Source organism: Pseudorca crassidens, chromosome 4, assembly GCF_039906515.1.
Source record: "Pseudorca crassidens isolate mPseCra1 chromosome 4, mPseCra1.hap1, whole genome shotgun sequence".
Taxonomy (NCBI): domain Eukaryota; kingdom Metazoa; phylum Chordata; class Mammalia; order Artiodactyla; family Delphinidae; genus Pseudorca; species Pseudorca crassidens.
The window spans coordinates 109,132,673-109,156,434 of record NC_090299.1 but is presented as its reverse complement, the minus strand read 5'-3'; the positions used below and the strand labels follow the sequence as shown (position 1 = coordinate 109,156,434).

At 47.8% G+C, this 23,762-nt stretch overlaps 1 protein-coding gene across 4 annotated transcripts in view; it reads right to left on the bottom strand.

The window, feature by feature from the left end:
* SHROOM3 (shroom family member 3) overlaps nt 1–23,762 on the bottom strand; it is a 317,982-nt gene that overhangs the window by 18,746 nt on the left and 275,474 nt on the right. For all 4 annotated transcript variants that reach the window (XM_067736314.1, XM_067736316.1, XM_067736315.1 and 1 more), the window contains 5 exons: nt 18,655–21,814; nt 11,905–11,978; nt 6,434–7,228; nt 4,876–5,385; nt 2,212–2,362 (listed from right to left, as the gene is read on the bottom strand). In XM_067736314.1, coding sequence (XP_067592415.1) covers nt 2,212–2,362; nt 4,876–5,385; nt 6,434–7,228; nt 11,905–11,978; nt 18,655–21,814 — 4,690 coding nt within the window. The remainder of the gene's footprint in view (nt 1–2,211; nt 2,363–4,875; nt 5,386–6,433; nt 7,229–11,904; nt 11,979–18,654; nt 21,815–23,762) is intronic.

Below are 23,762 nucleotides of genomic sequence, written 5' to 3'. Positions count from 1 at the left end.
GCCATTCATGGCCTTTCTTTGTTATTCTCTAAATTTGGTAATTTCTAATTTAATCATGAGAATTTATTTTATAATATATTCCCAAACATCAGACCTCCTGGAAGTATCTTTCTTCAATACACATGCGCTCTCCATGTTTTTTCACACAACTACCTCTTCTCCCACGCTGTTCCCTTATGTCTTGAGTGTCCCCTCCTTCTCCTCTTGTCCTGGCTCACTCTGATTACTTCAGCGTAAAATGTGACAATATTGGCGTCAGAGCAGTTTTGTGTAAAGAAGGTAATAAGGCACTAAGTAAAAAAACCATAGCCCACATCCGGGATTAAGAAATGCTTGACAAATGGTACCTACTGTCATTTCCTGTGAGGACTAATCCTCTTATTCCTTCATGTTCTCAGGCTAAAAATACTTCTTGCCACATAATCCTCAGAGTGGGAGGGTGATAATAAAGTGATGAAAAAGCAGTTAAAAAGTAAAATTAAGATGGGGAGGAAAAAGCAACAAGTAGTTTGCCACACTGCTACTGTAGAGCAGGGTACGTCTACGTGCAAAAAACAAAACAACAAAAAACTGTAAAATGTTCAGTTAAAGATGTCCCGGCAGGGCTTCCCTGGTGGCGCAGTGGTTGAGAGTCTGCCTGCTGATGCAGGGGACATGGGTTCGTGCCCCGGTCCGGGAAGATCCCACATGCCGCGGAGCAGCTGGGCCCGTGAGCCATGGCCGCTGAGCCTGCGCGTCCGGAGCCTGTGCTCCGCAACGGGAGAGGCCACAACAGTAAGAGGCCCGCGTACCGCAAAAAAAAAAAAAAAAAAAAAGATGTCCTGGCAACTTGGTACTTACAATGGTGTTTATTATAGCTCCCTCTCTGGGATAAATATAGACAGACTATAGCAATGTGGTTTTTCCCCCCAATCCCATTAAGTGGGAGCCAGGAGGCGTGCTATGAAGCAGGCGTGTACATGGGGAAATTGGGCTGGGAGAGCATGCGTTACGAACAGCAGCTGCATCGTATCAGCATGTCAGCCATGCACTGTGAGCCCAACGAGGCTGGGACTGTAGAAGGGAGAAGAATACCACTGACGGAGGTGCTTCTAAAATCCTTCAATCCTCCTGCCCCATTGCTCCCTGCTCCCACAGTCTATATCCTGTGGTCTCATTCCAACACATAAACAAGAGAACTTAGGAAACATATTATAGAATAAATGAAACAGAATCACATAAGAAAGTTTCTCCTGGAATTGGCACCACTGAGAAGCCCTTACATTCCCAGCTCAGCATCAGGCAAGCTTTAACAGAGTCCTTTCCTTTTCAGCATGCAGGCCTGAGTTGTATGAAGAGCTGTGAGCACAGTGGCAGGCGACCCATCTGGGGCTGTAGGGAAAGCAGCCGGGCAAGAACTTTCTCCCCTTTGGGCACAGCCAGGCTTAGATCTCCATGGCGTATGATCATTCTTAAAATGCTTTACATTTAAAATTTCTGTAGGAGCAGCAAATGCTAACAACTAAATTCCAATACTGTGCTTTCAAGCTGTTTATTGAGGTATGACAAAGAGAGTTGGAAAATCTAAAGAGGAACACTTCCTTTTCTTGGAAGTGTCTTTTGACAATCGGTCTCTCTTTCCTTAGAGTTTCTAGGTTTTCTAGTTTTCCTTTTGACCACGAAACATGAAATGAAAATTATGCAGACCACTGACATTGGCTGGTCAGCTGCTTAGAACGGTGTTGGGGTCCCTGTGTTAGACCAGGAAGCAGCTATGTGACTTGTACGAAATACCTTAATCCCTCTAACCTTCACTTTTGTCATTTGTAAAAAAAATAACAGGAGAGCTGTGAGGCAATTGCTCCAAGTACCCTGCAAGTCGAGAATCTCGTGATGGTCCGGCGAGGTTGGTGATGTGACAGGCCTTTTCCCCTCCTGCTGTAAGGGGCCAATAACCCTGCTAGGACCTCGACTATCTTTCTGGGGGGAGCAGAACAAAGGCCCCCATTTCTTTTTTTTTTTTGCGGTACGAGGGCCTCTCACTGTTGTGGCCTCTCCTGTTGCGGAGCACAGGCTCCCGACGCGCAGGCTCAGCGGCCATGGCTCACGGGCCCAGCCGCTCCGCGGCATGTGGGATCTTCCCGAACCAGGGCACGGACCCGTGTCCCCTGCATCGGCAGGCGGACTCCCAACCACTGTGCCACCAGGGAAGCCCCCCATTTCTTTCCTTACCTTCTTTTCGTTGATGTCTGCCGGCTCCTCTTCCTCATTCACCTCCTCTGGCATAGCTTTGATTTTGTTCAGAAGCTCGGCCTTGGGAGCAGACACACTGTAGTAGACAGGACAGTTGACCAACATGCCCGCTGCTTCCTTGTCTTCACTCCTGGGTCAGAAAGAACAAAAAGTACAGCCACACGCAGCTTAATTTCACCATATGTTTGTCCATTCGGAAATGTGTAAAAAAATTATATTCGATATCTTCCCAGAAGTTAGGATGGACTAATAGGTATTTACTAGTGACTGCCTACTAATGTGTGGGGCTCTTGAAGCCAGCATACTCGGGATGGAAAACCACCAAGGGTAATATTGGGAAGGGGAGTGGGAGTCAGGACTACGGACATTTAACCTCTCTGCATGTTTCTCCTTTTGTGAATGATACTGACTCCCTGTTTCACAGAAAGACAACAGGGAGCCTCGACTTAGTCACTGTGAAAGTATTTTCAAGGTGCTGCACAAATCTCAGGTTTTAGGTTAATTATTTCCTACTCCTCCATGTTGCCCATAATGTTTCTGATGTCTACTGTAATTGTTGTTTGGACACCTACCAATTTTCCTTTTCATGTAAGCCTGAGGCTCTATGTAAGCCTGGAATTTGGAGCTTGCTGGTCAACAGTGAACGGATGCCAAGATGTAAAATCTACTCACTGATTACACAGCAGGGGGATTTCAAGGCTGGAGAACAAACTAGAAGTTGGGAACCTGAATAACTATGCTCTTTGTTTTACTATAGTCAAGCCGCCTTTCATACTCTATAGATAAAGCCCTACTCACTGAATAGATGACTCTATGGACATAATTAGGTTCTCTAGGAGAGGTAATCTTGTGACATTGTTTAACATCTAGACCATCATTTTACTATGGAATAAAGAACCACCAAAAAGGTGTTTTTACTAGTTTCCCGCTTGCTGGGGTTATTCCTCTAAACAATACAGTCATATTAATCCAGTTAATTGAAAAGATGGGGAAAAGGTCTTCTGATATAGTCCCCCCCCCCCAACATATATTCACTGCCTCACAAATAGGCTTCTGGGACATCTATCTGATTAAACCTCACAGTGGCTATTGGCGCAGTCTCATGTACAACAAGGACAATGCTCATCTTTACCAGAAGATGGCGATGCCATCCTTTTGCAATTCCTTAGGAAGCTCTCAGTGCTGCAAAAGCTACATGACCATTTCACTTCTAAACCTAGGTTCTCATGGATAATGCCAGGAAATGCTTTTCTAAGCATGTACTTGTAAATTACTTTGGTCTTCCCATAGCGAGTGACTGGAGGACAACCACCCGTGGTGAACCGACTGGCACATCCACAGAAACTCATCTGTGGGTCCCTCGTGTACCCAGTGGATTGCCTTGCACATTGAAGGTGCTTAAGAAGTGTCTGCTAAACACATGACCCTGGATAAGTCACTCCTCAATTAGTCTCTGTTTGCCACATCTGAAAAAGGAGGGGCTGGACAAGGTGACTGCTGAGGGCTTGTATCAGGAGAGCCTCCGATAACCTATCAGATAGCCTGTAAGTACCACGCAGTTCTTTCCTTTCTCCCCTCCCCTGTGTTCCTGTTAGTAATTTAGCGAGGATCAGTTGGAAATTTCTAAAATGCAAGCCCAAATTCAGATGGAATGCTCTCCGCTTTTATGTAGTCTAGAAGCCACTAACTGGAGCTCTGGACTGTTGATCCATATAGTTTTCATTGAAAATTTAGAAGAAAATAAAAACTATCCTAAATCTCTCCCATAGTAGTCCCTTAAGGAAATCAAACATGCAAGAAAATACTGCAGTAACCCGGGAGAAATCAAAAGGAGGAAAAATACAGACGGCTCACGTTCCTCTCACCGGCTGTGGGCAGGCGCTGGGATGCACGTTACAGGACGGGAAACGCGCTGCTCAGGGAGCTTCGGGTGCAGGCCCACGGCTGAACAAGACCATGGGCGCTCTCCTGTTCAGCCCCTTCCTGATGTTCAGGATGTGAGCAGACGCCCACCCTACCTCTTCAAAGGTGAATGTCAGCGGAGTAAGTCAATCTGTTTCTCTAGGCTGTCACGCTTTTTACAAGACCATGTTCACCTCGGCCGAGGGGAGGCCCCTGTGTGCTCACCACTTCCACCTGCCCCTCCCTCAGCACCGACCCGTATGGGGCTCTGTAAGGGCAACTCTGGCAGAACGGGCAGCTGCATGTGTGCTGAGTTTTCAAGGGCACTGTATAAGCACTGAGAGCGCACAGACGCCATCACTCACATGTTCTATGACTTCAGCTGGGCATGGTTCTCATTCCTCTCTGCTTCAATTTCCTCATTTGTAAAATGGAGATAAAATTGGTAGCTATCTCAGAAGGTTCTCGCGAACATTAAATGAGATAATGCTTAAAGAATATAATGCTTGACGCAGAGAACGTGAACGATAGGTTATAAACAGTAATTACTATTACTACTTGTTGCTGGGCAAACAACTCAAGGTAGGTCAGAGCCATTCCCCTAAGGCTGAGATGGAATGTCAGTCTGGGGTCAGGATCTTTGGAAGCGGGAAAACCTCAGATAAGCAGTTCTAGACTTATCATCACCCCCATGGAAGGAGTTCAATTTTAAGTCTCTTTGGGTCATGACCGGGGACTTACCTCTTAGCTTCACATCCTGGGAAGCTGACAGTTCTCTGCATGGCCTTCCTCTTTATGCTGTTTTCCTTCAGAAGATTAGCATCTCGTGGAAACAAACCTTCCATCAGGTCCATAGTTGTCTTCATTCTGGAGTCTGGATCCAAAATGTCTGCCAGAGATTTGTCTTGGTGGACAATTTCCTTGGCCAGAGCCTCTGTTCTCATGTCTTCTGAGGTCTTCTGAGGGCCAGAGCTGACATTCTCTTCTAAACTTTGAGGCCCACTGACTGGGTCGTGGCTGAGGCTTTGGGTCTGGATGGAAGGTGGCTGCCCTGGGCTTGGCTGCTTGCTAAGAGACCCGGCAGGGTGGGGCGGAGCACCGGTGGTGGAGGGTGGGTTGGTCTCATTGGCCTCTGAACTCTTGATGGAAGTTTGGGATCTGGAAGCCAGTATCTGACTATCAACCAAATGGGCTGCACCAGGGATGGGCCTTTCCTTGGCAACTGTCACCTTGGCAAGTTTGCCGGAGCTGCTGGGGTATTAAAAGAGAGTGGTTAAGAGAAGAGTCAGCAGGAGGGTGAAGGAAGGCAGGGAGACGTTTGCACACGAGGCCTGCAGCTTCCCACACACATCAGGAGTTTCTGGGGTTGTTATTCCCCACAAACGGCAGGGTTCAAAAGGGCCTTCAACTAAGTCCACTAGCTGGTCACAGGGGGGTTGTGTGACTTTTTAAGGGGAACAGATGTAGCAGGAATTCAGTTTTGGTGAATGTTGTTCTCGGATTCCAGAGCTTTATCAAAGTGAACAGAGGGTAGTGAAAGGGAACAGGTGGTGTTTAGGGGAAGTTACGACAAGGGTGCTATCAGACAATGTATTTTAGTGCTGTCCTAGGGAGTATGTGTTGGGAAATGCCTCTTCCTCATTCTCCTGGCTTCCAAGCAGAGGTCTTCCCTAAACGTTAATGACTTTCAGCCTTACTCTTTATTCCTTCCTATGGACAGAGACAGTGACTCTGCAAAGAGAAGCTGACCATAGCCCATTCCTAGTCCAGCCTCTTTCTTTAGAGAGTAAGGTTACCTCCAGGCTTGCTCTTGCGTGTTCACACGTGTGCTTGCTGTGTGTGTGTCCAGCACAGCCTGTGACTAGGCGGGCACCCCTGTTTAATTCGGGGCTCAGTATCAGGAGGCCCACTTATACTCAGATAGAAGCCATATGCTCCGGGATCAGCTCTCTCAGTAATAACAGTGATTTTTTTTGTCTTCTGAATGCCTTTTTCTTTTGCCTTATTTCTTAACGGGTTCAGAACTCTGGGCAGGGAAGAGGGATGCTGTTTATTTGGACTCTTTGAACCTGCCACATCCACAGAAATGAACCACACCTCGGTGCCCAAGGACTACTAAAATGACGACCACCAAGGTCAACAAATGGAACAGTTGTGCCAGTTTCGTGAGCTGGGCTCCTGTTAAAAAACCTCCACACGGCTCTCCAGTGGCCAGCAGAGGCAGCTGTGAGAAGCGTGGAGCGTGGAAATCTCTTCCTGGGGAGGGAGACCCTTAACCTTGGCGGAGGGCTGCTCTCACCTGGCGTGGGGCTCCCGGTAGCCCTCGCTGTCCCACTGCTCCGCGCCCACAGCTTCAGGGGGAGGCAGAGGGAAGCGGTCCAGGTTCTGGGCCGGGGCTTCCCAGCTGGGCGGGGGCGGCGCCTCGAAGACGGGGCCGGAAGAGGCGGTGGAGCGTAGGTCCCTCGCGAACACCTCGTCGTCGTCGTCCTCCCGAGGCGGCAGGGAGGCCAGCGGGGCCGACCCAGAGATCCGGAGGGAGACCCTGCCCAGAGTGCCCGGGGCCCCGAGGGGCGTGTCGGGGTCAGAAGTGCTGCTCGGGCTGGGGAGGGCCTCCGGCTTGGGGTAGTGCTTGGGGCTCGCGCACCCAGGCGATGCGCCGTCCTCGGGGAGGCTGTCCTCTTGGACCGCGTGGGCCCTCTTCACCCAGGGCGGGGAGGGCCGCGTCCCTGCTCCCTCCTCCTTCCTGCGCTCGGGGCTGGGAGGCTGGGCCGGCCAGTGGCCGCCATTTTTGGGGGTCCCGGCTGGGGTGCAGGGCTGGGCGGCGGCGGCCTGTGAGCAGTAGCTCGAGGGGCCAGGGGCAGGCAGGGCTGAGCTCGGCGGTGCAGCCCTGGTGTCCGGGAGGTGCCCTTGCGCTCCTGAGGGCAGGGGCCGGGGGCAAGGCGTTCTGCTGGCCTGCCTTGGAGGGTCCAGCGGTCCCAGACCCCTGCCGGGAATGGAGGCACCGCCACCTGCTTTGCAGCCCGAAACCCCGCAACGAGGGCTGGGATGGTGTTGGAGCAACAACATCTCTTCACGGCTGGAACAGCTGAATGGCCTGGAGTGGGATACAGACACATAGGTTAGCTCTGAAGAAAAGGGGCAAACACTGAACCCAAGGTGCATTACATGGACGGGAAAAGCATTTGATGGGGAGAAGGAAGCCCGGAGAAGCTGCACACTGTCTTCCCTTGGCTGCTCATACAAAGAACCAAGTTTAAACGAGATGCCAAGTAGGCATAAACTCCTGCAGGAAAATGTCACACGGCAAGCCTGGGGTCACAAGGCATTTCTTTTCATTAACCCTCTCATCACCCCATCTACCTCCCCCCATGCAAGGCAGCTTTTGAGGACAGGCTTCAGGATATAAAAGGCAGGAGCAGGTATGTTTCTTCTGCTCCTTTTAGGACTAGTTTGGGAACCAGCTCCTGACTCTGGGGAAAAGAATGCTGCCTCATTCTCCACAGGTGTGAGCCCCACGGGGGAGGTCTGTTTGGAAAGTATTTGCGTGGGCTGCAGAATCTGAAGGGTTTATTTACAACTTTCTCTTAGTCTCCCAGTGTTTTCATTTCTTAAAATGGAAAGTAAGAAGGAAAGGGAGAGTCTCACCTAAGGAGCTAATAAGCAGTTACCTCTGGAGAAAGAGACTGACCATAACGAGCAAATAGGGTGCATGGCCGTTTAAACAGCTGTCCTCTAGGCTCTAAGGAAAAACCCAAAATTTCCAATACGTTTGTTAACGTGTTTGAAAGGAGAACAAAAAGAAAACACGTCTCTAGCACTGCCTGCCTGCCTGCCTGCCATGCAAGAGTTAATGTGAGGATAGGGGCTTCCCTGGTGGCACAGTGGTTGAGAGTCCGCCTGCCAATGCAGGGGACACGGGTTCGTGCCCCGATCCGGGAAGATCCCACGTGCCGCGGAGCGGCTGGGCCCGTGAGCCATGGCCGCTGAGCCTGCGCGTCCGGAGCCTGTGCTCCGCAACGGGAGAGGCCACAACAGTGAGAGGCCCGCGTACCGCAAAAAAAAAAAAAAAAAAAAAAAAAGAGTTAATGTGAGGCTAAAAATATCTCCAGCAAACAACCATAATAATTTGTAAATCCCACATTTGTAGCTCCCTGACTAGTGTGCAAGTGAATCTGGAGAGCAGATGGCATTTTTCATTTTACAGACCCGCATCCTGAGAGAGCTGTGGCTCAGTCCCAAGTCAGAGCCCCAGCACAGGCCTGCCACGAAATCATCTAAGTGCCAGGTGATGGCAAAGCAGCATAAAGAAGGAAAAGACCACAAAGAACCAAATTAGCTTTTCTCCTGCCATTATTTTTTCTTTACTATAAATGCAAATGGTTGAGTAAGAGGCCCATCTTCCACTCAGATGCATACTCTCCCCTCCCATCACAGATCCTTTTCATCTAGAAGCAGTTTCTTTACCAGAAGCCTGTCAATATTCAAGAGTGGCTATTCTGTCCTCCTTGGTGGGTTCCCAGATGGGTACACCAGAAACCCAGGGGCAGGAGATGCACTGGGGTGCTCTTTACCCCCATGTCTTATTCATTTTGCTATCCCCAGATCCTGGCACAAAGTACCCTCTCAGTAAATGTCTGTTGAACAAACGACGTCTCTTCTGCCCAACTGCTGTTTAGACTGCAGGCCATGAACTATTTTTAAACTTAGCATCCTCTAATAGGACATGGAGTAACTGGAATCTGATGTTTTAAGGACCAACTCAGGTACCTTCATTTTGCTTTTTAAAAAGGGGAGACATTGGGCTTCCCTGGTGGCGCAGTGGTTGAGAGTCTGCCTGCTGATGCGGGGGACGCGGGCTCGTGCCCCGGTCCGGGAAGATCCCACGTGCCGCGGAGCGGCTGGGCCCGTGAGCCATGGCCGCTGAGCCTGTGCTCCGCAACTGGAGAGGCCACAACAGTGAGAGGCCCGCGTACCGCAAAAAAAAAAAAAGGGGGGGAGACATCACTAAAACACACAATAAAATAATATTTATCTTTTAAAGATGTAGCCCAAATAAACTTTGATATAACATTTTTAGTTTATGTTTAATCTTCCTAGTTTACAGGAACCATACTGTAAAAAACTGTATTTTTGAAGGTAATAGTGGAGTTAAATGCTTAGTTTGGTTGAGAATACTTCTTCCTGGTAATTGTTTTCCAAGAATAAAGACTAGTATCATAAAAATTTTATTTCAGTCTCTTTTATAATAGAGTGTGAGAGACAGGCATCTATTGACATGTATCCAGGAATCAAGTTTGATTAGTCTCATTTTTTTCCTTCATAGCATTTTTTTAATGTGGTTTAAAAAAACCCCACATAACATAAAATTAACTACTTTAAATTCATTTTAATTTTAAATTTAAAAATGTTCAGTTCAGTAGTGTTAAATACACCAATATTGTTGCAAAACAGATCTCCAGAACATTTTCATCTTGCAAATCTGAAACTATATACCTATTAAGCAACAACTCTTCTTTTGCCACTCCCCTGGCCCTTGTAACCACCATTCTACTTCTCTATAAATTCGACTACTTTAGATACCTCATACAAGGGGAATCACAAAGTATTTATGACTGGCTTATTGCACTTAGCATAATGTCCTCGAGGTACATTCAGGTTGTAGCATGTGACAGCATTTCCTTCCTTTTAAAGGCTGAATAATATTCCACTGTATGCATATACCACATTTTGTTTATCCACTCATCCATCTGTGGACATTTGGGTTGCTTCCACCTCTTTGCTATTGTGAACAGTGCTGCCTCGAACATGGGTACGAAAATCTCTCTTCAAGACACTGCTTTCAATTCTTTGGATTTATACTCAGAAGTGGGATTGCTGGGTCATATGATAGATTTTTAATTTCTTGAGGAACCTCCATACTGTTTCCGTAGCAGTTATACCATTTTGTAATCCTACCAACAGTGCACAGGGGTTCCAATTTCTCCACATTCTCACCAACACTTGTTCTTTTATGTTTTTTCGATTGTAGCCATTCTAATGAGTGTGGTTTTGACTTGCATTTCTCTGATGATTAGTGATGTGCAGTATCTTTTCATGGGCCTGTTGGCCATTTGGAGAAATGTCTATTCAAGTCCTTTTTGGAATCCAGCAATTTTATTTTTTGTGGTTGAATTTAGTTTCACCTTAGACTTCAGACCAGCTCTCTCTTTTTTGTTTGTCTTGCGGTACGTGGGCCTCTCACTGTTGTGGCCTCTCACGTTGCGGAGCACAGGCTCCAGATGCGCATGCTCAGCGGCCATGACTCACGGGCCCAGCCGCTCCGCGGCATGTGGCATCTTCCCAGACCGGGGCACGAACACGTGTCCCCTGCACTGGCAGGCGGACTCTCAACCACTGCACCACCAGGGAAGCCCTGCCATGCGTTCTTATACCACCATTTGTTTGTGCTCTTATTTCCTCCCGACCCCTACAAGTGGACTCCATTATATAAATTTCTAAGTTCACGTCACTCTTTTTTTTTGTTTTTTTTGCAGTACACGGGCCTCTCACCACTGCGGCCTCTCCTGCCGCGGAGCACAGGCTCCAGACACGCAGGCTCAGCGGCCATGGCTCACAGGCCCAGCCGCTCCCCAACATGTGGGATCTTCCCGGACCAGGGCATGAACCCGTGTCCCCTGCATCGGCAGGCAGACTCTCAACCACTGCGCCGCCAGGGAAGCCCCAGACCAGCTCTCCTTTGGCAGAGCTCTATTTCACTGTTAGTCTTCCCTTGTCTCTAACCTTGAATTAATGCAGCCAAACTAAAGTCCTCAGCCTCACCTTGACCGCTTCACTTTAGGCACAGCTCCAGGAGCAAGACCAACTACAGAAGGCTGCTCTTGGCAATGAAGGAGGTAACCTAATACCCACTTCCTGACCATGCTGGCAGTATTAGGTTGAGCTATCGAGAAGGTGAATGCCAGAAAAAGAGAGAAACAATGATTGAATGAAACAGTAAAAATTAAGGAACTGGCTTGAAAAAACATGGACGGTAGTAGGGAGGGTTTAAATGTATTAACATTAGTAATAACAGATGACAGTAGATAGTCCTATAATGCTGCATTAAAACTACATACAGGCATGTGGTTCAGAGGAAACTCTCTTTGGAAATTTCTACTTCTTAAGCTCCAAGTGAATAGTTTAAAGATTCTAATTCTGAAAAACTGTCCATTATATTTTTTCTACAAAGGAGAAGTGATTTTGATGGCAACTTTAAAAACATGAATTTCCTGCTATTTTCTATCTCTAAGTGCCTAAAATAATGATTTTAGAGCTTTATTTTTTACTTCAGGTGATTCCTGCAAGTTTGTCTTGTTCTGTGAAGGCTGTTCGTGACGCTCATTCTTCCCCTAGTGCTTTACTCAGCAGATCTGATCCTCTGGGACAGAGCCAGAAGAGATCAGCCATGTTTAAGAGAGGCCCCACGTGTGAGAGCCAGAGGATAGACTTGAGAAGAGCATATCCATCAACTATTCTGATGCCAAACTTACTGGAAGTCAACCATTGCTTCAATAGCACACATTCAAAACCTATTTTGAATAGTATCATTCTTAGCGAAAGTCATCTATAAATAAAAAAGAAAGCTCCCCATGGCCTAGACAAACTGAAGAGGTGGCACATGACACTATGAAACATCATAATATCACACTCGATTTCTGGCAGAGGGGAACAGAAGCATTTAACTCCAGCAGCATTCATAAGGTAGAGGGCATCATAAATACAGATACATACCTGGATGCTGGGCCAGCCAAATAACAGGGATCCTTCACAAGACCAAAGCCATTGTTTTCCCCCAGAAGCACATCCTTAAAACACAAGAGGCACGGCGTTATTACCAACAAACGGGTATTTAAATTTACCAAGGGGGTGGAGGTATAAAGGAGAAGGGACATTTATTGGAGGTCCACTATTTATTATCAGGTATCCTGGTGGCACTCTTACATACTAACCCATTTCATCCTCAAAGCCCAGGAAGTACTGTTAATCCCACTGCATTGATGAGGACACAGGCCCCAAGAGGTTAACTTTCCCAAGGTCACAGGTGGCAGAACCTCAGTCTACCTCACTGGGTGCCTCTCCTAACAAAGACATTTTCTAAACAAGAGAAGTCTGATAACAAGTATCTCCGGACTTCAGACAACTCCTATACTTGAAATATAATGATGAAATTAAATTAAAGGGCCAAGCTTTCAAAACAGCAATAGGGAAATATGGGAGATGACAGGAAAAGGAGAGTTTATTGGATTCAGCAAAATCTCAAGAATTAGATATGAATCTGGCTTGTAATCAGGTTGAAATACATTCTCTCTGGGAAAAACATCTCACCCACATGTAATGTCAGTAACTCTGGGGACACTTCAAGGGTAGTCATTATTTGTTTTTGTTTTAAATAAGGGTATATATTAGTTTCCTGAAAGGGTTGTAGGTCAGTTTTTGTTGGTGTAAAATCAGTTCATATGTACAGGTCCCTGATGAAAATAATGATGTAGCTATTGATAAAACTCTCAATTATTTATGATAATAGGAGACAGGTAGAAAACAGGAAAATTAAATCCGCATGTAATCCCTAAACTTAATTTCAACAATTTATTTCACCATTTATTCTGTCCAAAGGGCCGATTGCTTTTCATCACCCCACCTCACTCTCTCTCTCTCTTTCTTTCTTTCCCCCCAATCATTGGGAGAGGTACTAAGAAGCAATGAAAAGAGCCAAAGGTGGGTGGGAGAAGGTCCAAAGAAGAAACAACCCTGAATATTATTAGTAACTGCAGCTTCCTCCTACTCGGCATCTACTGTGTGCTGGACACGAAGCCAAGCTCTTTAAAATCCTCAAATGATGTGCCTGGAGCTGTGTTAGGCACCTGACATTTCTTCTGTAATTTAATCTATAACAATGGGGAGAGGGGAGGTAATTGCAGCTCAGAGAGGATAAGTATCTTACCCACAATTAAGTAAGCAGCTAGGATTCAAACCATGATTTCCTCAAAGCCTAAGGTCGATCTTTGGAATCTTAAGTTGAATGGTGGCTGAGCTGGATACAATCAGATGTCAGTGCTTTGAGAAAAAGGAATTCCATGTGTCCCTGATTTGCTCAAGTATCACTAGAGGGAATGGGAATTCCTACTCTCCGCAAAACCCTATGGTCCCTTTATAACCAACAAGGATATATAGCACAGGGAACTCTGCTCCATATTCGGTAATAACCTAAATGGGAAAAGAACTTGAAAAAGAACAGATACATGTATAACTGAATCACTTTGCTGTACACCTGAAATTAACACAACATTGTTGATCAACTATACTCCAATATAAAATAAAAAGTTTAAAAAAAAAAGTCTTTCCCCACTCCACCCCCTCTGTTGACATGAATGTTCACCTTCGCCAATAATTAACTGGAAAAGCCTATCTAGGTTCCCTTAAAGCTCCTAACCTAGTAACGTTCAAATATATATTTCTACTCTATTATTTCCTTTGAATTACAGTATGAGCTTGATATTTCTGTGAGTGTGTATAAAATAAAAGAACTCAGACCCAGCAATAGGCCATTGAGAGAACTCTACATCTCCTGTCAATGGAAATACCATTTGGACAGAAGGAAAATGCCTTCCCAACCTAGCAGAAAGCCCAAGGAGGATACATTCCTGTTGCATTTATTTGCTTAGATTGGGCACGTATGCACTTTCAAAGAAGACTTGATTTTCTATAAACCGGTAAGAAGTATAAACTATTATGACAATTTAGGAAAAAGCAGTGGCAATGGGAGAAATACCAGGTATAGAGTTATGCCAACAGAAACTTAAGTGTCTGTTTTGGTTAATCGTCTCTACTTCTTTTGACTGACTTAAAAGTACACCAGTTCTTACTCTTCATTAGGCACAGTACAGTCAGAACTGTAAACCTGAATCCCATCCAATTCCGATTCTCACTCTTCCTTTGGATTCTGAATTAAATATCCTAATATCTCTATGACCAATGAAATACGAAGACAATATTCATCTACTTTGTAATATCAGCTTCAAGTATCTGCTAAAATGAATTAGAAATTCAGTTAAAAAAAATTTAAATGTTATTTAAATGTATAACAGTAATTGATAAATGTTAAAATGAAATCAATTCACTGGCTGGAGTTTTCAGATATAAGATGGTTAACTCTCACCTCCCTCCAGTCACCCAGTCTTTTTTGATACCGGGAGGCAGTGTGGTATAGTGACTTAAAACCTCTGGAGTCAGACAGTATGGGGTCAAAACCTTGCTCCCACTATGTTGGGCAAATTTCTCAGCCTTTCTGTGCCTCAGTTCCCTCATCTGTAATATGGCGATAACAACGGTATCGCCTCCTTTGCATAGATGTAGGATTAATTTTAAGCTTATAAAACACAGTACAGTGACTGGCACATAGTAAACATTTGATTATTCGTAGCTAGTTGTAACTTTACATTTTGTGGAAAGTTGATTCTGTTATTTATCCCCAGGCTTGTTGAGAGGTACTAAAAATGATATACAGGTTGCATGCAATATACAATGTTGCATCCAACATTGTGGGGTTCCATGCACTGAGCAATTTCCTCAGCAATCAAATGTTTGTCACATCATCACATGGTGAATGTGCTACATATAAGAAATGAAGATCTCTGAAAATACAGTGAGAACCAGAGAAGACTCTAACTCAGCATTTTGAAAAAAAAAAAATACCCCACCAGGAATCTTATTTCTCCAAAAGCTTTCTTTTTATAGCCTCTGCTATATTTTAGATCTATGACAACGAACAGGTGTAAATTTCCATCTCCAAGACAGAAATGTCTGGATTTTTTCCTGCAGCTTTGCAGGGCCTACCTACTTTAAAACAGTTAAGTTTTCTAAAGTCTCACAGAAAGTAGGAAATAGCCAAGAATTTGATGTGCCCTTCAGCTCCGTCACTAATATCCATTTGTTCTGCAATTACACCTTTAAAATTAAGAGGAATTGGGGCTTCCCTGGTGGCGCAGTGGTAAGAATCCGCCTGCCAATGCAGGGGACACGGGTTTGAGCCCTGGTCCGGGAAGATCCCACATGCCACGGGGCAACTAAGACCGTGCGCCACAACTACTGAGCCTGCGCTCTAGAGCCCGTGAACCACAGCTACTGAAGCCCACGCACATAGACCCCGTGCTCAGCAACAAAGAGAAGCCACCACAATGAGAAGCCCGCACAGTGCAACAAAGAGTAGCCCCCATTCACCGCAACTAAAGAAAGCCCACGCACAGCAACGAAGAGCCAACGCAGCCAAAGATAAATAAATAAATAAATCTATTAAAATTAAGAGGAATTAAAGGAGAGGGAATAGGAGGCGGCTTGTTCAGAGACGACCACAGCTGGCTAAGGAAAGGCCCAGGGGTGCTGAGTGTCTGAGCAGGTCTCAGGCTACAAAAGGTGGCAGCCTTCTACAGTCATCGTTTCAGGCCCAAGAATGATCAAGCTTTATAAACAGAGAAACTGATTTCCATGCTGACCTTGTTTTGGAAGCAAAAACTATCCTCACTAATGGACTTTTGAAAAGGAGCTGAATCCTTGCCCAAAGCTTGCAAAATCCTGCTCTATTAGTATCTACCTGGCAGGAGCAAGCAGCGTTTGTTCCGGATGCCTCGGACTGAGCCAGCACCAGAAACAGACTCCATATTTTGGGTTTAACTCAACCAGATGATTTAGTCGCTACAGCGTCACTTAATTTCTCAGAGTCCTCTAAAGCTGGGATGAGAAAAATTGTTATTTAACACCTTCCCTAAAGCTTAATGGTAAAAGTTCCTGGAATTTATTCAAATAAATAATAACATCTTAAAATATTAACCACAATAATTATGTGGAGACTAGTTTTATGTTGTTTTTCACTAGTTCTACAACTAAGGTAGATAATGGGTGTATGAAGAAGATGCGAGAGGCAGACCTTGCCATGGACCAGTCTCAGGGCAGGCACAGTGCAGCTGCTGAGCCAGGGAATGAAGGAGGAAGCCTAAGAACACAGTCTTGATGCAGTTGCAATCTAGGGGATGATAACCTATTTTCAGAATTTGTAGGAGCAAAGCAGCGCAGGTAAAGTATTTCACGTTGAAACATTTCCCCCCTCTGGCATCATATTCCCGTTAAATAATTTCTAAATATGGTACTCCCTTTATTAAAGAGAACATAAATAATGTTCTGTATTTAGCTGTCTTTCTAGAAAGTTTTTCAAATAATACCAAATAATTGGGATTTAATTGGGATCATTTCTCTATACTGCCTATGTTTTAGCTCTATTTCCCAGTTTACCAGGCTTGAGAAATATCTGGAAGGGCAAAATAACATTCATAACCATCCAACAAATTCCCCAAGAGAGAATAATGACATCGATCAGAAGATGATTTAGTTTTCACCAAAGCTTTTCTATTTTCTTCAGGACATGGGGAGAGAAATAGAGAAAATGTTTGTTCTGCTACGTGGTGAGCTTCCGAAGCCCATCAAACTGGCTGAAATGGCATGTTACACATATGGATTTTAAAAGCGTCTTAGGTGTAGGATAAGGACTGGAAATTAGCTCTGTTCTTCACGCTAAGGGGTGAAAAACAGCTACTGGAGGCTTATGGAGGATTGCCTCTATAGACTGTGTGTGTGTGTGTGGTGTGTGGGTTATATGGGGAGAAAATATTTCTGAAGAGAAAATATCTGGGAGGGAGCAGTATTTTCTCACAATGCTGTGCGTATGTGTGTTGCGGAAGCAGTGCAGCAGACAGATGCCTCAGACAGTAATGGCTAACTCTTCTCTGTCCGAAGCTGTTTCCTCCAACTCAATGCCTCCCCCACACAACCTCCAACTCTTTGTCAATATCCTGCTCATCCTTTATAGCCTGGTTCATATCCCTTCTCCTTCAAGAGATGCTCTCTTAGATCCTCCCAGAATTACTATCCCTCCCATAGCATATTATTTATGACCACTCCCAAAGCATTCACTATCCGTGTTAGTTATTTATATGTAAGTTCATAGTCCTTTGCTCAATTGTGAACCCCAGAAAGGCATGACCCTTATTTTCCTTTATGTTTCCTTTAAACCTATAAGCAGTCCTTTTCGTAAAACATACGCTCTACAAATGCTTGCTGAATGATTACATTCTCTGCTGGGGAAAACAGAATCTGAGAAGGGACAATGGAGGTGTATTCTTCCCTGTGGTAACATATACGTGAATTCCTCGCATCTTCTTACCCGGCAAGGGAACCATGAGGCAGGACATCGACTTGCAGTGCACGTGGAGCTTGAGAATGGGCTACGAATTAGGGGAATTGATAGACTCCTGCAGCCAGAGTGCTCGGGTTTTACTCCTAGCTCCGCCTAAAATTTCCAGTGGAAAGCGCCTCGTGATCTTTTCATAGTCTGGAGACTTTATGAGAGAATTGGAAAGTCTGACATTCTCCTATCTCACCACGATAGTACACAGAAAGAGGCAGAGAGACATGGATTTGATATGGATAATATACTCCACCACATAGGATTATTTTGAGGATTAATGGGATAATAAACATAAAAGCATACTTAGTTGAAGGCCTGGAGCTCAATAACCAACTATCAAAGTCAATAACTATACTTATTTTGTAAATGCAAAAGTCCAATAGAAACAAAGAAGGTATGAAGCTAACGTCTTTAAAATACTGAGACACAGCCTCTATTGCATGAACTTAAAAAAAGAGAAAAGAAGCAAAACAAACAAAAAACAAAACGCAAAAAAAACCCCGAAACAAAAAGATAACCCCTAAATTTTCCTAATCTAATTCTTACACTGAGAAGTGGGTGACACTAAAATGAAATTATTATATATATATGTATATACTATATAATACATACATACTATATATGTATGCGTGTATATATATTATATACACTTGTCTTCCCAGTATCCCCAGGGAATTGGCTCAAGGACCCCCCCCCCCCAGGGACGGATACCAAAATCCACCTGATGCTCTATACTGATAAAATGGCATAGTATTTGCATATAACCTACACACATCCTCCTGTATACTTTAAATCATCTCTACTTACAATCTAAATACTACGTAAATAGTTGCTGGTGTGCTGGCAAATTCAAATTTTGCTTTTTGGAACTTTCTGGAATTTTCCCAATATTTTCCATTCCAGTGCAGAACCAGGAATACGAGGCCTACTGTGTGTGTGTTTGTACACATATACATCTATACCCACTGATACACACTCATATATATGTATAGATATCTATATTGGTATACAATACATGTATCTACATAAGAGATCTACACAACTGTATCGATATCTACGTACTATATATCTGTATCTCTGTAATGATCTCATCAGACAGGGGCACTGAGAAAGACAGCACCTTATGAAAACGAATGCTACTCTGTTGCGTGTAAAAGGAAAACGAAGGGGAGAGGAGGGGTTAGAGAAGTCGCACTAAGGCTTCCAGGATGCAAGGGGCAGTGCTAGGACCCGCTGGCTGCACATACCTGGCGCTTGTCTGCGGTGGGAGATGACCGTGACCTCATGTGGACAGGGATGGCCTGAACGCCTGAGCGCTCCAGCAGGTCCTCGGCCGACATGGACTTCCCAGCCCTCCCGGCCGCGGACCCCCACGGGGAGGGCTCCCCAGGGGTCCTGTCCAGCCTCTGGGGGCCCTTTGGACCGCCGTTAGCTCCACTGAGCAGTTCTCTCGGGGCTTGGTCTCCGCGGCGCCGTTCCCCGAGGTGGCGGCCGCCGGCAAAGGAGCTGCTGCGATCTCGGGGGGCCCGTGGCGGCTCCCCGCCACCCCCTTCCGCGGTGGCCGGCTGGAGGGCGGTCTCCCTGCGGGGCGGCAGGGTGGGCTCCCGCAGAGAGGAGAGACTGGAGGCAGCAGCGAGGCTGGGGCCCTCGGGCGCGGCCTGGAGGTAGGCGCTCTGGACGCGCTCCCGCAGCGGCCCAGGCTCCTGGAGGCCGCAGACAGCGGCAGCGGGCCGCTTGCCGGTCTTGCGCTGTATGTAGTCGGCCAGCGCGCTCTGCTGGAACTGCTTCAGCTCGGGCCCCGACAGGCTGAGGGTGGAGCAGGCCCTGCCGTCTCGCTCGAAGATGCGGCGCCGGTCAGCCACCGAGCTCTCCGCGAACTGCAGCCCCTTCCTTGGCGGGCCCGGGGGCGCCGGCTCGGCCTCCTCCGAGACCCCCACCTCATGCATCTTCTCGGGCTCCGAGTACGAGCGCTTCTTCTGCTCAGGGGTCAGGTGCCGGCGCGGCCCCCTCCGGGTGGCGGGGGGCGCGGGCCGGGCAGGGTCGCCCTCGGCCGGGGTCACGCTGTGCCGCTCGCGCGGAGTGTGCGGAGAGGCGGAAGTCGGCGCTTCCGGGCTCCGCAGCCCCACGTGGGCGGAGGCGGGTCGCAGCCGCCAGGGCCTGGCAGCTGTGGGCGTCCCCGGCTCGAGGTCCCGGCGTCGAAAGGAGGTGGCGCCCAGGACGCGGGACTGCGCATCCTTGATGCTGTTCCGGTAGGCGCGGCTGAAGGGGGCATCCTGCACGGGCGACTCTGGCGTGCGGGGCCGGTCATCGGACCACACGGCCTCCTTCTCCGCCTCGCTGAAGAGCTGGAAGGTGCTCTGGCTGCGGAGCAGGCGAGCGTCCCGCCTCAGCTGCTGACCACACGGCTGCCAGGAAACCTCTTCCGACTTCGGCTCCCCGTTTTTGCAGTGCGGCTCCCCATTGCCTAGGGGTTCAATGGATTCGGAAAAACGGATATGGGCCTTTGTCTCCTCCAAGTCATTCCCCGAAGTATTAGAAGTTGGGAGTGTCCGGTTGGGCCTGTGGTTATAACCGTAACTAGAGCTGCCCGCACTCGGGGGTCTCTGGCTCCCTTGCTCTCGCTGCTCGATCTTGGAAACCTTCTCCAGCACGGAGCAGTGGGGCTTCCCATACTGAAAGCCCTGCAGAGCCGAGGCGCTGCTGGAGCTGAGCCTCCTTCGGCCCAGACTGGATGTCTCCTGCGGGGGCGGGGAGGACAGCTCTTCATACCTTGGGTCTGAACTGTGGAACGAAGCCAAGGCACTGGTTCTCCCCTCAGGCCTAGGATAGGAAACTGACCTGTCCAGCTGGCTCCTGTGATCAGGAACAACAGTCCTTCCAGAGTCCTCTGCCTTGGTGCTGACTGTACAGGTGGACGTGCCTTCCAGGTAGATCTCCTGGGCTCCCCCTCCTAGATCCAGGCTGCTTTGCCTTCTTAGACTCTCAGGAATGTTTTGGAGGGAGGAGAAGGCAGATGTGGTCTTGCCAAAGTTGCCTGGCATGCTCTGGCCCAGGCTGCCTCTGTCGAACCTCCGTCGGAGGTTGGCATTGTGGTCTTCATGGAAATCCCCCTCCCAAGGCTCTGAGGGCAGGAAAGATCTCTTGTCTTCACCCACTTGCCAGGCCTGAGCCGGAGTGGATTGGAGGCTGTGGTAATTAGAATATTTGTTGCCCTGCGTGCTCTTTCTCTCACTGGGATGTGGGCTGTCGCCTTGGAGAGGTGTGAGAAGTCTCTTCAGGGAGGTCTCCTCCTCCTCGTTTTCAGGCACTGAGAGGAAATGGACTTTGTAGGGGACACATTTGGCTGAAACTTCAGGTTTCCTCTCTCCCGGGGACACTGAGTCATGTTCTAGGGGCTGGCAGAAGGCAAAGCCAGGCCTGCTAGATCCACTTTGGTTCCCATTCTCATCAAGGGCAGCCGTCTTGTCGCAAGCTCCCTGCGGAGCTGGATACCCGCCCTCCTTGGCCAGCGCAGGGTAGAGGGTGCCGTTACCACTCACGGAAGGCCGGGGCACTTGGGCAAAGTGTGGCTCCAGGGAAGGTACCGGGTAGATGCCAGTCGGCAGCAGAGGTTGGCCAGGTTGGGCCTTCTGGGTGTAATTATGCTTGGGCTTCACTGGGGGGCTGTTTTCTGGACTTTTCTCCAGCACAGTATGCAGCTGTTCCTCTATGAAGGGAGATTTCAGGGTGCCTGCAGAGTTTGCCTGAGGCCGGCAGAACCGTTTCTGATCAAGGCTAGACCAGGAGCCAGGCCGCTCTCGCTGCCGAAAGGCCGCATAACTGTCACTCCGAGCCGGGGGCAGGGGCGCACCCACTTTAGGAGGCAAGTTGTCCACGGTGGTCTCCAAGGAGCTGGGGCAGTGCTGGCTCCAGGAGGGGGGTGGTGCTTCCTTGCCCCGAGGAACACTATGCCATTTCTCATAGCCCTGACCATCTGCCAATGCTCGGGCCTCCTTACCTTGCAGGAGCAGGCCTGAAGAGTTCACCTCATACTCTGCTGAGACCCCCCTCCGGGGATCATAGACTGTCTTAACATAGCGAATGTCTGCCTGCCTCATCCCTTCTAGGAGGCCACCTCGAGCAGAAGTGGTGTCCACGGAGCCTGAACGCTCCCGGCCAGAGATGCCGGGGGCCGGATATTCGAGGATGCTAGAACTGGCGGAGAAGGAGCTGTAAGCCGAGTCTCTCTTGTTATGGAGGTGGCCAAGCTGCTCAATGCTGCTGGTAGACTTGGCCGGGGAGAGAGGGTGGCAGGGCGGGCATCCCCCGCTGGGCTCCAGGCTGTCCGTGCTCCCCTGGGAGCTGCACCGGTCGGGGCTCCGCCTCAGATAAGCATGGTCATAGCCGGAGAGGTCCCTGGTAGAGGAGCTGGAAGAAAGGGAGGCAGAGCGGTCAGCAGGGAGTCTGTATCATTCCGCGGGCTTACAGGCACGGGACCCAGCCTATAAACGTACCCTTGGGAAAGATGTTTGGTTTCTGGAAGGCTGGGGGGAAAGGGCCATATTTGGGCCTTGCTCAGCCTCCCTGCGTGTCGTCACTAGGAGTAACTGCCCAACGCCGCAACCCACGGGCCGCTCATCAATCACCCAGGCTCGCCGAGGGAGAAGCGGGCAGCACGAGGGGGCCACTTGGACACGGGCGGCACACTGACGGGATGTGCTCCATGCCAGGAGTGACATTCTGCACATGCCAAGAAATGAGAGAGGTGGGCGAGGAAGGAGGAGGGAGAGTGACGGAGACCGACATTTTATGTCCCTTGGGGCGTCTGCGGGGAGAAGGGGAGAGCTTAGTAAGAGACCAGGCACGTGAGTGGGTGAGGGCGACTCTGCACGTGTCCTTGGTTTTAGTTAATATCTTTCCTTTGTACAGAATTGGAGGGCTACTCCCTGGCCATCTTCCTGGAATCTCAACTGTACCAGAGACAGTTTGTTTGTGGGGAGAGAGCCAAACAAAACTGAAAGAGAGAAATACTGAGAGAATATTATAGAGTTAGAAGAAGCGGATGAGAGAGAAGGAGAGGCAGGCTGGATAAGAAGCTTTAATCATAGGAGACTCTTGGGTGCTGGGAGCCAATCACCCACGGACCACTTCCCAGAATCTGGGCAAAGCCTCATACACTGGAGGGTAAAACCTCCTTCGCCAGCTCGTCTAGGTGATTTTCAGAGCCTGCCTGGGGGAGGGGCAGTGACTCTCACTCCTGGCATCATACACCCCAGAAAGTTGCCATAAGACAGAATTACTTATAATTAGCTTTAGTTATAAAATCAAAATAGACTTCACCCCAGCATGTTGGGGGAGAGAGGACATGGACATAGGAAGGAGTAAGTAGCTCAAAAATCAAACAGCAGTCTCAACAGTTCAACATTTGGGACTCACTATTCTCTAAAGAAGAGAAAAGAAGAACTAAGAGTTCTTGCCTGAGGTTTTCCATTTTTAAATGAATAGGCATGTAAACACTATTAAAATTCATGGAGCTGTTATGATATTTCTAGATCTCATGTAAGTAAATATGGCGTCTTAATGGCTGAGTATGCGATAATGCTTTGTGGCTGGACTGTCTCCAGAGTATATGGGAAGAGACTATAGAAGGATCACCTGCTGAGTCAAAACTGGTGCTGGAATTCAAGGAAAAGAAGACTAGATTTTCAGCAACTCACCCTAAGAATAATTTTCTCTAGCAAGGGAAGTGAACTTACTGAATGGAGCATCCTGCTTTGGGGGGGACGGGTATAAATTCAAGGGAGAAAGGAAGGGAACAGCTCCTGAGCCAACCAGGTTAGGGAAGTCAGTCCTGGCACCCAGTGGCATGGCATATGTCACTGCCAGTTTTCACTCCCACTCCCCTCTAAATGAAGAGGCTGTGTTGAAAATGCACATGACACGGCTCAGTTGAGGATAATCCCATATGACCCGCTTGTGCTTCCCTTCATCTCCTCTAACAGAAGACTCAGAGCTAATACTCTGAGGGCACATGGAAGCAGTAGACCCCACAAGGGCTGTTTTGCTCATCAATTCCATGCAGGTGGTAGACACTACTTAATCCTCCTCCCAACTGCTAAGCATTTTAGCAGTCTTTCACTAAAAGGGTAATTCAAATCTAATTTAGGAGCATGCAAAAAAAAATCAAAGTGAATAAACTGATGGGTTTACTGTAACACTGTTGAGTGGGAGGAAATGCCACCACCAACATATCTCAAAATACAGATGGTGGGCTTCCCTGGTGGCGCAGCGGTTGAGAGTCCGCCTGCCGATGCAGGGGACGCGGGTTCGTGCCCGGGTCCGGGAAGATCCCACATGCCGCGGAGCAACTAAGCCT